Genomic DNA, 15,685 nt, shown 5'->3' on the forward strand with positions numbered 1-15,685 from the left:
GTGTAAGGAGCTGAATGAGTGGGGAGAGAGGCAGTGTATGCTGGGGTGGGGTGTGGGCGTGCTGGCTGGATGGATGTAAGGGAGGAGAGGCATAGGGTGTGCATCTGTGTATGTCGGCGGGGAGAGAGACAGTGGGGGGCGTGTCAGAGACAGAGAGAGGAGAGGGCAGGTGTGTGCAGTGACTGTGTGTGTGTGTGTGTGGGGGGGGGGCACACGGCCTTGGCTGGCCGGCCCACCTGGAAGCAGCTAGACCCTAGCCTTAGAAGTTCTGTCTCCCTCGCCTGAGAGTCTTTGCCTGCATGCGGCCCCCCTCAGCCGCCCCCCCCCCCCATCAGGCTTGGAGATTGGTCTCTGGTGATCAAGGGCTGAGAATGGGGTCAGGGATGGGAGGCCCTTTCCTGGGGCCCAGGCTCCATGGAGCTGAACAGGGAAGTGGAGTGACTTGAGGGGGCTGAGGGTTCGGAGTGTCAGATGCGTGTAAGCGATGGGGTTGGAGACCCAGCCAGCGACTTGTCCTGGCAAACCCATCCTTTTCTCTGCAAAAGATGCAAATCAAGCCAAACAAAAACCCCAATTCAGAACCCAGTGAAAAGGAGAGAGAGAGAGAGAGAGAGAGAGAGAGAGAGAGAGAGAGAGAGAGGCTCTGTAGGAATGGAGAGGGAGGGGCTGGGGGGTCGGAGAGAGGGACAGACAGATGGGGGGGAAGAGGGACAGACAGACGGGCGTGGGGAGGGGGACGGGGAATAAGGGGGGTGTCAGGCATTCCCAGTCAGAAAGCCCAGGGCATGGCATGCAACGCTGATGCGAGAAGATGCGTTCACAGTTAATGTAAGGCATTTAGACTTCAGAAAGAAGTAACACCAACCGGATTCTAGATGCAGATGTTGAAGATGGAGGGGGAGCGGGCGGGCGGGGACAGTTGGGGAGGCGTGTTCAGCGTTTTTTAGGTTGATTTGTGCCAAAAAACCAATGGGTTTCGGTTCCCGGGCGGGGAGTGGGGTGGTGGTGGGTTGGGAGATAGTCATTGGTGTATGAATACACAGACCACGTCATGGATGAACAAATGAATTTCATAGTGCATTTTGATTGGATGAGTTTTTCAGACGGCGTTGTGCCAATATACAGTTTAAAGAGCAGGCATGAAAAGAGACAAGACAAGAAACACAGTCATTATCCATCGCACGCAGAGCAAACCCACGTCACCCTGGCCACTTAGGGGCAGCAGCTGAGGCCCACTGGGTCTCACGCCCTCTCCCCCCAACCCTGGGACCTGCCCTCCGAGGGTCTGGTTCCTCCTGCCTCAGACCTAGCGGGCTTACCTGGGGGGCAGGAAGGGGGGGACTGTGGCTCCTTGCCTGGCAGGGCAGGCCTCCCCCCGTCCAGGTTGGGAGTTTATCGTTCTTAAAGGGTCCAAACACCCACCCTCTAGCTTTCCCTCCAAATGATTCTAACTCAGAGCCAGGGGCCGGCGAACAAACTAAAACTCCAGTACATCCACGGTAATAATGGCAATAATAAAGCCACCATTTGTGAGCTATGTTTTCTGGTAGGTTCTGTGCCAAGCACTTCACATTGATGGCTCTGACTTATTAAAAGTTGCCATCTTTCTCCTATGAATGTCAGCTCTATGCGGGCAGCATTCTCTTTTTATATTGATTGATGATTGATGGATTTCAGAGAGAAAGGGAGGGGGAGAGAGATAGAAACATCAACAATAAGAATCACTGATCGAAAAAAAAAAAAAAAAGAATCATTGATCGGCTGCCTCCTGCATGGCCCCTATTGGGGATCGAGCCAGCAACTCAGGCATGTGTCCTTGATGATAATCAAACCCAGGACCCTTCAGTCTGCAGGCGGATGCTCTACCCATTGAGCCAAACCAGCCAGGGCGAGGCAGCATTCTTGTATATTTTGATTTGTTCACTGCTCTGTCTCCAGCACCTATAACAATGCCTGGCACACAGCAGGCGCTCAATGCCTGCTTACCGAGTGCATGAATAAATGGAAGATCTGATGGGCTGAGTTATGATGATCCCTCCATACAGGTTGAGAAGAAGTAACACCATTGCTCAGCGTCAAACAGCTCATAGGGAGGGCTGTTTGACTACTGTGATGGTCTTGGTGCCCTTGAATTGGATCCTGTGCCCCATCCTCCTGCCCCCACCCCCATGTCTTGCAGCCAGGAGGACGAACTGTTGGGGTTCAGCCCTATGGATCTCTCTTTTTTTAAAAATATATTTTATTGATTTTTTACAGAGAGGAAGGGAGAGAGATAGAGAGCTAGAAACATTGATGAGAGAGAAACATCGATCAGCTGCCTCCTGCACACCTCCTACTGGGGATGTGCCCGCAACCCAGGTACATGCCCCTGACCAGAATCGAACCTGGGACCTTTCAGTCCACAGGCCGACGCTCTATCTACTGAGCCAAACCGGTTTCGGCAGCCCTATGGATCTCTTACTGGCAACTGGAGGTGATGACCAGCTTTCTCCACCTGCCTCACTGGGGTGGTAGGCCACACTTTCCAACCTCCTGACCCAGAGGGACATTGGGTCAAGGCTGTCTAGAGCTCAGCCGGGTGGCAAGAAGCCAGCTGGAGTTCAGACTTCTTAGAAAGTTAGGACAAAGATGAGGTCTAGGCTCTGGCTGTCTACTAGGGGACAGCGGCCAGGTGGGGGCAACCCGATAGGGACAGACCCCAGGGGGGCACGACCTCTCTGGAGGAAAGTATCGGGGGTGGGATGCGGGGAAGGGGAACTTCTGGATCACGTGAGCTGAAGGCAAAGAGTTGTGGCCAAGATACCACTGGGTGAGAGTGCTGGGAGATGAACAGCCCCTCTTCTGTGTCGCTCCCCAGCCCTGCCAGTCTTCTGGGATGGAGAGTGGGCCAATCGATCTGCTTTTGCTGGGGGCTCCTGTGGGGACACCCCAGGGAGCACCAATGTCCCCTCAGGAGTCACCAGGCCCGGCTGCGCCCACTTAGGCAGGTGCCTCTCTTCCCTGAGCACCGAGACTCAGCTTTGCCGTCTGTGAAATGGTACAACACCCTCTTTCTCGGGCAGCACCCCACTCAGATCCACCCTCTGCTCTTCTCTGCCTATTGTGGGCATCGCCCTGGCTCCTGGCTCTTCTCGCTCCCTTCTGGCCGGGCTTGGCCCATGGGAGGTGCTGGCAGGAGTCGGCACGAGGAGAGAAAGGCTGGGTGTTTCTCGCCAGATGCTTCCTTCCTGCTTTGGCCCTTAGTCTCTGTTAGGGGTTCTGCTCCTCACCCATCCGGGCCAGGTTCCCTCCCCACTTCAGCACCTGGGCAGGTAACAGCTCCTCACAGTGGCTGGGTTTTGGATGCCTTCCCTCCTCCTCCCTGAACGGTCTCTGCTTCCCACTTCTTAGTTTAACTGTCCAAGGGGACTTACTTACATGCTGAGCCCTACACCTACACCATGAGCGAATCCATGTAAAATGCTCGGCACAGTACCTGGCACACAAATGCCCCATTCTTGTCGGCCACCATTGTTTTTATTGCTGTTACTATGAGGTGGATACCACCCGGCCCTTGGCTCTGACGCATTCTGCTTTTGCCCCTCCCCCGCTTTGAGGATCCTGCTCCCCCCCCCCACCTCCTGAGGGCCCTCAAGCCTGGGCTCACTGGCCAATGGCCAAGGAGGGATCTTGAACAGAAGATCTGGGGCCCCAAGTCTTCTAGACAAGGTAGAGGGACAACGTGGGGCCAGTCCAGAGACCCCCTGCGTGGGAATGCCCCAGGCCTGGGGGTAGAGAAGGGTGGATGCCCTGGGACCCTCCCAAGGTTCTGGGAGGGCTGTCCCTTTGTTGGCCCAAGGGCGACGGCTCCCTCCTGCCCATGAACCAGGAGCTGTTAGTTCAGGCAGAATGGACTTGAAGCTGGTTCCCTCTGGGCGCCCAACACTGTGTGGAGTTCGGGGTGGGGCTCAGCCTTGGATCCTTTAAGGGTCTCGGTTCTCTCAGAGCACTGAGTCCACGTTTATTCATACGTCAACGGGGCAGGGGAGTCTGCGCTGCAGCACTGGCCCATGGCTGTGGCTCTGGGAGCTCCTGTCTTCTTGAGTTGCCCTCCTTGGGGCGGGGGGTGGGGGGCACCCTGCCTCTGGGGGCCCTGCTTCTCCCTCTCTGCTCACGGCCGAGTGCTGGCAAGAGCCAGCGGTGGCTGCTGGGACCTGCTGCTTCTGGATGACCTCTTCCCCGTCCCCCCACCCCCCCCCCCCCAGCCAGGAGTTGCCCAGAAAGAAGCCGGCGGGAAACTTACCCCAAACTCAGTCACGAGGATGTCGGTGATGCTGCCCAGAACAGTCACAAAATCGAAGATGTTCCAGGCATCGCGGAAATAATTCTAGAATGGGGACCCACAAGACAGAGATGCCAGCTCAGGGCTCATGCTGGGTCCCCCAAGGCCAGCCGGGGGCACAGCTCCGATCAGCCCAAGCGCCTGGGACAGTCTTGGCCCTTTGAGTAGCAAAATGCTCCTGAGCGGGCTCCTCTGAGTCGCCCTCCCACAGAACCAGGCCTGCCATTGGCTTGCCTGACCCCAGAGGGGGCCTCCACGGCCCTTGTCAGCTCTGCTGGGGAGAAGACCTCACAACAAGGACGATCGCTCAGTTTACACGAGGTGACAAGCTCAGAGCGTGGAGTCGTTCACCGGGCTGGTAGGTGAGCAGCATGGAAGTGAAGGGCCAGGATCTGAGTCTGGAGTCTGTGTTGAGGATCCTACCGAATCAGGACTGTGTTCATAGCACGCTCCCAAAGAGCGTGGCCACTGGGCTCACCTCCCAGCTGTGTGGCTGTGGGCTCGTGACGTAACCTCTCTGGGCCTCCACTTCCTGATCTGGGGGAGGGGAACAGTGACAAAGGCACAGAGGCCTTCTGGGCACCCGCCAGGCTGCTTGTCCTGGCTCCTTAGTCGTTAGATGGGGCCGTGTGTCTAGTCCTAGCAGATGGGCTGTGAGCAGAGGTCAGGCGAGCCACTTCCTGGCCAGTCAGGACTGTCAGGACGCTCTTAACCCTGGCAACCTGTGACGTTCCAGATGGGGCTGCTCCGGGAACCTGGGCCCCTGAGTAACTACAGGCAAAGAGAGCCCCCCACCCGCCTCCCCCGCTGAGTGTCAACAAAACCTTTGTTGATTTAAGCAACTGAGAGGTGAGGGCTGCTTGTTACTGTAGCTGACTCGATAGGTCCTGGTTGGTACATCCCTGGGCTGGGTGCTGGCTCAATTGGGACACACGGGTACAGCGCATTGTTGTTAAAATACTGAAATACTCCATGTGATCTGGGCCCACACCAAGCAGTACCCCTGCCTGGATCCACAGGTCTGGCTGAGATGTTGCCTGCCTCCCCCCACCCTCCACCCAAGGCTCGTTGAGAGTCGTGCCAAACACAGGCCTCCCCAGCATCCTCACAAAGCAGAGGCCAGGGCGTTCTAAGTGCTCAGCCCCTCTCCGGAGTGTCTGACCCTCCTGGAGAAGGGCCCAGGCATTAGAGCTGTGCTTCCCAGGGCCAACTCTTTCAGCAAGGTTGAGTTAAATGTCCCGAGGTGGACCCTGTGGGTCTTGGCGCCCTCTTCTGGATGACAGGGTGTAACAACAATCATGTAATGGAGTCTGAGTGGGATTTGGTATACAGTAGGTGCTCAATAGACGGACGTTGTTGTTTTACAGTTACCTAAAAGCAATGCGGGCTCTGATGGCACTTAGAGTATTTTAGCAGGTGCTGCTGGGCCCTGCTCGTCTTCCTTCATATCACATGACTGCGCACCTTCGTCACCCTCCCCGGGCCTCTCTCAGGCTGCGTGTTTGCTGGGGAATGAACAGGTCCCCTGGGAGCAGCCCTTCACGACGGTGATGGGCACCAGAGGATAAATACCCCCGTTCCTTTCCACGTCAATGGAATGATGCTGATGCCTCTCTGCCGCCCCCCGGAGGGCCTCGGCCGGACTGCAACCTGCGCTGGCTACCCCTGCCCTTCACTCCCCGTCTGTTTCCCCGACCATGTGCTTCTGGGGGTCGCCTCTCTGATAAATTCCTTTCACTCAATCCTTGTCTCAGGTTCTGCTTCTCGGGGAGCCCAAAGGAAGAGAACTGCCCGGGTGCGCAGTGACAGGCCTCCAGCCCCTGGACTACAAGGCTCTCTCTCCTCTTTGGCGCAAATTTCACCTGGGGTAGTGGGGCTTCATCCACACTGTAGGGAGAGGGCGTGTGCAGGGAGACCGAGCCCCAGCCCTGGGAGGAAATCATCACCAGGAGACTGATTAGGAGTGAAGAATCGCCTGGCAGCGGCACTGGGCGGGGCCCACAGGACTCATTTTGTAGGTGTGGACACAGGAGCCAAGAGGCCAGTGGCCTCCTTGTGGCCACACAGCTAGAGAGGAGCCGAGGCAGGATTCGCACCCAGGGCCCCGCCCGTCCCCATACACAGGCTGTGACTTGTCCTGGTGGCATTCCCAGGACGAGAATGCTGAGCTGGTGCCACTGCCCTGGCTGCAGGGGCTTCCCCTGCCTGGTGCTCAGCTCGGGGTCTGACAGCCTGGGCAGCACCCTGGACACCCCAGGGGATTCACTGAAAACACAGATCCAGGCCCTGGCTGGTTTGGCTCAGCTGGTTGGAGCATTGCCCTGTGCACTGTTTCTCTCCCTCCCTCCCTTCCCCTCTCTACCCGCACCCCCCCCCCCCAAATAAAAATAAATCAATAAAAATAAATAAAATTAAATCTTAAAAAATTACAAATTTGCCCAGTTGGCATGGCTCAGTGGTTGACTGTGGCTGACCTATGAACTAGGAGGTCAGGGTTCAATTCCCAGTCGGGGCACATGTGCAGGTTGTGGGCTTGATCCCATGTGGGGCATGCAGGAGGCAGCTGATTGATGATTCTCTCTCATTGATGTTCCTATCTCTCTCTCCCTTTCCCTTCCCCTCTGAAATAAATATATATATTTAAAAAATAAAAAAAATAAAAAAAATAATACAGATTTGGGGTCCCTACCTGAGCAAGTGGATCAGAATCTTTGGGGATGGGTCTGGGGGCAGGATCCCATTTTTATTTATTTATTTATCTATTTATTTTTATTATTATTTCTTAAAATATATTTTAATGACTTTTTACAGAGAGGAAGGGAGAGGGATAGAGAGTCAGAAACATCGATCAGCTGCCTGGGGATGTGCAGGCAACCAAGGCACATGCCCTTGACCGGAATCAAACCTGTGACCCTTCAGTCCGCAGGCCGACGCTCTATCCACTGAGCCAAGCCAGTTAAGGCAGGATCCCATTTTTAGAAAAACCTCCCCAAGTACTTCTGAGAGGGAGCAGAGCTGGCAGCCACGGCGTTGGAGGCGAGAGGTGGGCCAGTGAGCTCGATTGTAACCCTTCACCGCCAGGCTTCACTCTCAGTCTCCGGACACACATTATGTGTTTATGGTTTGCAGAGTTCTTCTGAGAGAGAGGCAGTGATGGAGGAGAGGTGAGGTGACAGAGTCTGGAGGCCATTTGAATGGAGGTCTCTCTGGTGCTAAAGCTGATGCCCTAGACCAGCGGTAGCCAACCTTTCGGACCTCAAGGACCACCAGTGGTCTGCGGACCACCGGTTGGCGACCGCTGCCCTGTGCCCCTTCGAGAAGCCCAGGCGAGACCCAGGCTGACACCATGTGCTGCAGCTCATTCTCTGCAGAGAGACAGGCTCACGGGGCGATCAGGAGGGAAGACGTGTGTTTTAATCTGAGCTTGGTCACTCATGGGGACCTTCTTGAAGTCACTTCGAGTGACAACCCATCAGCTCGGGCCTTCTTCAGCATTTTTTGTGCTGCGACCCTCCTTGGCCAACTGGGAAGACCTTCTCAGAGGAAGCTTATAAATGCATAAGATAAAATACCCAGGATTGCAGGAACACCCATTATATTGAAATATGGTGATCAAAATATTTTTTAAATGGTGATCTAATGATGAATGCACTTCTTCATTAACATAGTAAACACAGTTTAGTTGAAGGTTTAATAACCATCGAGATTTTGAAGCGACGATGAGTGCAGACTGAACTGTGAGGTCCCTGCCACCTCTACCATGCGCGAGGCAAGTATTTGATTTGTGTTGCTAATGCTGCCGGGGTTGGTTGTCTGCTTGCCAGATGGAAGGAAATGCTCAAGTCCACTCAGTAGCTGGCAAAGGGTAAAGAGGCAATCACCTGCATTACTGGGAGATGAAGTCCAGTGAGTGGGCTCTAAACTGCATTGGGGGGGGGGGAAGGAAATGGAGTGCAGCAGAAGGACAGGGCATGTGACAGGGGCCGACACTCATTTCGTTTCGGTGTCCATATGCACGTCTGAGCGCTGGGCTCCACTGCCAAATGCATTTCTCACTGTGGGTCGCAGCGTCAACGGTTTGAACGCCATGGACTTGGCCCGTCTGGAGATCAGTTGCCTTACTTCTAAAACGGGTCATTTCCAGGAATGGCTGAGTAAGTGCACGCCTTGCACATAGTAAGTCAACATGTGCCGGGCGTCACGGGTGTTACTTGGCAAGTGCAAGAACGTTTAGGTAGAGTCTGTGGGCATTGGAAGGATGCTCAAGCCACCACTGGGGTGTGGGTCTTGGTGCCAGGTGGGTGTGCCACCACCCAGCCCAGTGCCCCTTGCGGCTTCCCCCCAACACACAACTCTAGCCCTAAAGCTGTACTTACCAGAATCCCAAAAGCCATGACTTTGAGCAGACACTCCAGAGAAAAGAGGGAGGTGAAGACGATGTTGAAAACCCTCAGAGCATTTTCATAAGCAGACGAGGCCCCGTAGAACTAGAGCAGGAAGAGGGAAGGGCGTTGGGGTCAGTGGGCGGCAGGGTCTGGGGAGGCGGCTCTGTGGCTGTCCTAACTAGGGCCAGACAGGACTCACACTTGGGGTCCCTGTTGGCCCCTGTGGAGCCAACTCCAGGCAAGCTCTTCACCTCAAAACAAAGACTCCTGTCGTAGATCCTGGGACAGCCTGGTGGGTGGGGTTAGAGGATGTCTAAAGCAGGCTCTCTGCAGGAATCTTTGTTTTCCCAAATCTCCTTTTAATTCCCACCTGCCTGCTCCCAGGAGACACTCCTCCACCAAGTTTTACAGCATTTCCAGCCCCAAAGAGTTTCCTTGCATCCCTTCCCAGTCGGTCATAGCCCCAGAGGTAACCGCTCTTCTGACTCCTTGGGAAATATTCTTGACCAACTATTTAATCAGACTTGAATCTATCACCTTTAGACCTAACTATCAAGTTACAGGACACACGGCAGATGGAGGGAGAAGTTACAGCCTGGACCCCTCCCCGCACCCCCCTCCCCCAAGGAAACCAGTGTATCCAGAGCTGGAACTCTTTTCATTTGGCTCATTTCTCCAAAAAAATCAAGAGTGTCGGGGAGAAAAGGGTATGGATGGGGAGCACAGAAGTTTAAAAGACAAAAACTGGAGGATATGTGTGGTCATTTAGATCTTGGTTCAAAAAACAACTTACCGTAAAAGACATTTGGGGACAATTTAAAATGGCTCTTAGAGAATTATCACTCATCTTCTCAAGCGAAAGAACATGTCGGAAAATCTTCTTTTTAAGAAATGCATATTGAAGAACTTAAGGGTGAAACAGTGTGGTGTTTATAATTAAAAATTTTCTTTTTATTGATTTCAGAGAGGAAGGGAGAAAAAGTGAGAAACAGAATCATTGATCGGTAGTCCAAAACTCAAGCATGTGCCCTGACTGGGAACCGAACTGTGACCTCCTGGTTCATAGGTGGCTGCTCAACCACTGAGCAATGCCAGCTGATGTGGTGTTTATAATGTAAATTACTTAAAAAACATAGATGAATTGTCCAGAACAGGCAAATCCATAGAGACAGAAAGCAGACTGGTGGTTGCCAGGCGCTGGGGGCGGGGCATGGGGAGTGACTACCAATGGGGATGGGTTTTCTTTAGGGGGATGGAAATGTTTGGGAGTTGATGGAGGTAGCGGCTGAACAACAGGGTGAATATACTAAATGTCACTGGATTGTACACTTTGAAATGGTGAATATTATGTTATGTGTATATCACCTCAATCAAAAAAATTGCAAAAAAATAGATGAAGGTGACATAGTAAAGTGTTTCAGGTGGGGAACTATGGGTGATGGACACTGGGTGTCCCTGAGGCCTGGACCCTCAGGGCGTGGCCCAGGGGTGCGGGTGGAAATGCAGAGCCCGGGCCCACCACAGGCCTGCCGAACCAGCATCTGCTGTTAACCAGGTCCCCAGTGATCCGTGAGCACATTGCAATCTGAGAAACGCTGTGCTCTACTACCCACCCCTCTTCTGTTTGTTTAAAACTGTTCATCGTCATAACAATGAAAAAATAAAAGAAGCTGCTTATTGAGAGGGCTTTTGAGTGAAAGCAGGCACAGATTTTTCACCAGTTCAATAATTTGCAGCTCAATTTATTGAGTGTTTTTGAAGTGTCGAGAAATGTGCTAACGTCTTTGCCTGAACTTTCTCATTCACTCCTCCTCTCCCAGGGGGGAGGGAGGGAGGAAGGCGCTAGTATTAACACCCCCATTGTATTGACAGGGAAACTGAGGCCCTGAAGTGTCATGGGTCACTGTGCAAGGTTAAACAATGAGTTAAATGGCAGCCCTGGACTCCAATCCAGGCCTTTGGTCTCCAAAGCACAAATAGATTCTGACTTTTCACCCCAAAGAGGCTCCATGGCCCTGAGAGTGGCAAGGTCCTTACCTGTCTCTCCTTCCTCATGCCACTCATCAAACATTTAGCAAGGGCCTCTTGTTCCCTCTGAGCCAGACCTCACTGAACCCTAGGAATTCAGGGGTGACCAGGACTTGTCTGGCCTCTCGGAGCTGGGGAGGGAGATTGTCGGGCAACCCACACTGATGTTAGGGCATGGGAGGTAACTGTAGGATGCTGGCAAAGATGGGCACCTGGTGCAGCCTTGGGAGATCAGGGAGGGCTTCCTGGAGGAAGGGCTATGCAGGTGTCCCCGGAAGGAGCTGACCAGACGGATGGTGGGAAGTGTGCGTTGGGTGGAGGGAACAGCTGGGGCACAGGCTGGGTGGTAACAGTGCGGCCTGCCTGGGGGACCCACAGCGGAGGGTTCCATTTTGCTGGAGGAGGGCAGGTCTGAGGGGCAGGGATGCCGCCTGTTGAACCGCGCCAGGGGGCTCACCTTCATCATGAGCACGATGGTGTTGAGGGCGATCATGGCCATGATGGTGTACTCGAAAGGCGGGGACACCACGAACTGCCACATGCGGTACTGGAAGCTCTGCTTGTTCTGGGGCATGTGCCGGGTGAGCGGCTTGGCGCTGATGGCGAAGTCGATGCAGGCCCTCTGCGGGGAGAGGCCGGAGGCGTGAGAGCAGGCAGAGCACAGCGCCGGACACTGCACACCCTCCCCGTAACTCGGCACGGCTCTCGGGTACACCTGCCCCCGGCCAGCACCCCTGGACTCCTGTCAGCTCCCACGATGGCTCTCCTCTCCCACCAGCCATGGCTCCCTGAGAAGCTGCCATCTGCTGGAACTGGCACTGACACGTCCCCTGTAATCTCATGGACTCCGCTTAGCAGACACGGGAAGCGGGTACCATTAATCGCTCCACTTTGCAGACGAGGAAAATAGAGGCTCAGAGAGGTTAAGCCACTTGCCTGAGGTGGCACAGCTGTAGACTGAACCAAACCCAAATTTAAGCTAAAGTTTCACTTTGAAGCTCAACCGTTCTTTCCTCCTGAACACTCTGCTTCTCTTCCTCTCGGAGGCAGGTGTAGAGAGAGGAGTCATGGTCATGACGTCTTAGGTGTCAACAGAGAGAGGAAGGACACACTCTAAATCCTCCGCCTCGCCTGGATGATGCGAGGAGGACAAAGGACCATGTCTACCCACTCTGGTGTGCTGGGCCTTCATTCATAACTATTCACCGCCTCTCCCTGGGGGACATTATACTTCCCCGCCCCTCTGACATCACACGTGGATGAGTGACTCACTCGGGCTAATGAAACGTGAGCAGAGGTGACTTGTGCCACTTTTAGTCCCAAGCCTCAAGAGTTGGACGGTGGTTTGCTATACATACTCTCTTTTTTATCTGAGGCATCTTGGAGGGAACGTGGATAATGGTGACATGGAGCAGAGCCATGTGGGCATGCAAAGTAAGCAAGAAATCACCCCCGTTGCCGAAACCGGTTTGGCTCAGTTGGTAGAGCGTCGGCCTGCGGACTGAGGGGTCCCAGGTTCGATTCTGGTCAAGGGCATGTACCTGGGTTGCGGGCACATCCCCAGTGGGAGATGTGCAGGAGGCAGCTGATCGATGTTTCTGTCTCATCGATGTTTCTAACTCTCTATCTCTCTCCCTTCCTCTCTGTGAAAAATCAATAAAATATATTTAAAAAAAAAAAAAGAAATCACCCCCGTTATGGCTATCTGGCACTGAGATCTCAGGGATGCTTGTTACTGAACTGACTGACACATACACCTTCTGTCTGATGTATTTTCCTCTGAAACCCCAGGAAGGGCTGCCCTGCAGACGGGGTTCTGCTGGAAGAATGCTGCGGGTCCCGCCCCACCTGCCCGCAGAAGCTGGTTTCTGTGTCTATGTGTGTATGTGGGGAGGGGAGGGTGGGGAGTGTCCACTTTTAAATGGGGGATGCAACTGGAAAGCGGCACCTCATTTTTCTCCAGGCTGTATTCCTCCATCATCTTGTCTCCCTGCTCCTGAAAGGTGATGATGATCAAGGCCACGAAGATATTGACGAAGAAGAAGGGGAACACGACAAAGTAGACGACGTAGAAGATGGACATCTCCATGCGGTACCCGGGGCTGGGACCTTGGTTCTCGAAGGTGGCATCCACGGAGTGCTTGAGAACCCTTGCGGGGGGAGAGGGGGAGGGGGCGAGTGGGACAAGGGAACAGGAACGGAGAGAAATATTAAGAGAAAGTGGACAAGAAAGAAAAGCAATCACTGTTTTCTGACTCCAGTTACCATGGTTACTTTATGAAGCCATTGGCTTCCCACCTCCTCCGTCTGTGGGGAGTGTTAACAACCATGCCGGTTACTTTTGCCACCATGCATGTCGAGCCTGTGAGGTGCCAGAAGCGATGTTCAACGGTGTATTTATTTTCCCAGCAACCCTCTTAGGGAGGGTCTCCCTGGCTCCATTTTGCACACAAGGAAACGAAGGGCCGGCAATTTAAAGTGACCTGGCGAAGATCACCCACTCTGACGTGGCCGAGTTGGGATTTGAAACCAGGAGTGAGTAGGGGGCATGGAGGCAGGTGCGTGTGTGTGTGTGTGAGTGTGTGTGTGTGTGTGAGCGTGTGTGTGTGAGTGTGTGTGAGTGTGTGTGTGTGTGTGAGTGTGTGTGTGTGTGTGAGCACAGGAGGCGAGGAGCGGTGGAGGTGCAATGGGGATGCACGGGCGAGGGTGTGCACAGCTGCTCTGCACGGTGCAGAGGCTGGGCACAGCTCAGGGCTCTGTATCAAGCGGTGCCGTTCGCACTGCAGACGTGACAGATCTGTGCATTCGCGATGACAGCTCTTGGGCAGGTAGCCATGAAGGGCCTTCTTGGAGCAAAGTCACTAAATACACTGCAAATGGTTTTCTGACAGATGGGAGTGCAGTCTGTGGAGGAAGGGGCATCTTTAAATATTTCACCCAAAGGTGCCTCCTGGGCTAGCACTGGCCCACGTGTGTGGGTGCCGAGTGTGTGCGTGGGGGAGCAGAGACGTGCGGGTTGGCATGGCTGCTGAGAGGAGGCAGGTGAGGGTGCTGAGGGCACACGCTGGCATCTCCGGCCTCCACCTGGAGCTTCCGAGATCTGGGGTGGGGGGCGGGGAAGCGGGACGAGGGCGAGGACAGCGAGGCGCTTGCCGTGGGCACAAATAAGGGAGCGCCAACATCCTCCATAACCAAGATAAGTGGTATTTCACTCCGATATTTTAATACGTCCGAACGAACGCTCCCGAGCCCACGAGGAACAACACCCAGATTGTACATGAAGACAGGCTCTGGCCCGCACGTGCGGTTCGGCCTCGCCATCTCACCAGGCCCGGCCCCTCGGAGGGAAGGGCCCCGCGGTCGGGCTGGGACCGTGCCCGGTCCTCAGCCCGTCTGGGAGCTTTGCGTTCACCAGCACAGAGAGGGTGGCGAGGGCGTGACTGCAGCCCCTACGCTAAGTGAGGGCTGGACTTCTGCCCCTAGAAGCCCAACCACACATGGAGGTCCATGTGCTGGTGACAGCCCCCTCCCCCGCCCCCCCACCCCTCCCCCGGGCATCTAGCAGGCTCCCCATCTTGGGGAGTCAGGAGCAAACCGCCCCTCCCAGATCTTTCTCAGCCCTGGGCTCTCAGCCCCTCTCCTCCCCTGCGCCCCCCCCCCCCCCCCCCCGGGCCTGAGCTGCGCCTGCGGGCTCCCAGGCCAGGCGCTTACTGTGGCCAGCCTTCCCCCGTGGACACGGTGAAGAGAGTCAGCAGGGCCCACAGCACGTTGTCGTAGTGGAACTCATACTTCTTCCACTCTCGGTCCCGGGCCTTCACCTCGTTCTTCTCGTACAGCAGGTACTTGCCCCTGACACAGAAACGGCCGTTAGCGGGAGGGAGGGGGCCGGGACACTTGTCTTTGGCTCCTGGAGACAGGAGGAGGGGGAAGAGGGGCCCCCTGCCCACATTGCCCCTCCCTCAGCCCGGAGGCAGCGACACCCCCTCTGGCTCCCTGGGGGGGGGTGCCCTTGGAGACCAGCCCGCGATGATGCCGTGACCCCGCGAACTGCGGGAGAGCCGACTGAGTCTAGCGCTCTCTTCCAGCTCGGAAACTCTCGTCTCAGATTTGGGGGGGTTCAGAGCAGGGAGAGAGACAGGCACAGTTCTGGGCCCATCAGGCCAGCGGGGGTGGTGGCTGCTCCTTTTTGGGGCCAGAGTCAGGGCTGAGCTCCAGACTCCTAGCCAAATGCCCGGGATCCTTCCAGCTCCGGGAAACAGCCACCAAAACAACAGCATCTGCCGGGCCAGCGGCAGCGGCAGCACTCAGGGTGCTTGTTAATGAGGCGCCGCTTTCCTGAGCTCCCTTCCCACCGTGAGGCCCACAATCCCCACAGCCAGGAAGTTCTGGAAACCAAAGCCCTGCTCCTAACTCAGGGGTGGGCACGTTACGGCCCCTGGACCAAATCTGGACCAGTTTCTGTACGGCCCACAAGCGAAGAATTGCATTTTTTTGTTTTTTACCTTTTTAAATGGTTGAAAACAAATCATTCCTGACACGTAAAAATTATACAAAATTCAAATTTTAGTGCCCCAGCCGGTTTAGCTCAGTGGATAGCGCGCTGGCCTGCAGACGGAAGGGTCCCGGGTTCAATCTGGACAAGGGCACCTGCCCAGATAGTCGGCTTGATCCCCAGTGGGGGGCACGCAGGAGGCAGCTGATCCATGATCTCTCTCATCATTGGTGTTTCTATTTCTCTCTCCCTCTCCCTTTCTCTCTGAATCAATAAAAATAAATAAGAAAATTATTGCCCTAACCGGTTTGGCTCAGTGGATAGAGCGTCAGCCTGCGGACTCAAGGGTCCCAGGTTCGATTCCGGTCAAGGGCATGTACCTTGGTTGCGGGCACATCCCCAGCGGGGAGTATGCAGGAGGCAGCTGATCGATGTTTCTCTCTCATCGATGTTTCTAAC

The 15,685-nt window shown here is 54.9% G+C and overlaps 1 protein-coding gene across 1 annotated transcript in view; it reads right to left on the reverse strand.

The window, feature by feature from the left end:
• The window catches only part of CACNA1A (calcium voltage-gated channel subunit alpha1 A), a 177,225-nt gene that overhangs the window by 31,093 nt on the left and 130,447 nt on the right, over nt 1–15,685 (reverse strand). The window contains exons 25-29 of the mRNA XM_081091349.1: nt 14,446–14,583; nt 12,683–12,884; nt 11,192–11,356; nt 8,698–8,808; nt 4,283–4,366 (exon numbers count right to left, since the gene is read on the reverse strand). Coding sequence (XP_080947475.1) covers nt 4,283–4,366; nt 8,698–8,808; nt 11,192–11,356; nt 12,683–12,884; nt 14,446–14,583 — 700 coding nt within the window. The remainder of the gene's footprint in view (nt 1–4,282; nt 4,367–8,697; nt 8,809–11,191; nt 11,357–12,682; nt 12,885–14,445; nt 14,584–15,685) is intronic.

Source organism: Myotis nattereri (assembly GCF_964212035.1).
Source record: "Myotis nattereri genome assembly, chromosome: 5".
Classification (NCBI taxonomy): Eukaryota; Metazoa; Chordata; class Mammalia; order Chiroptera; family Vespertilionidae; genus Myotis; species Myotis nattereri.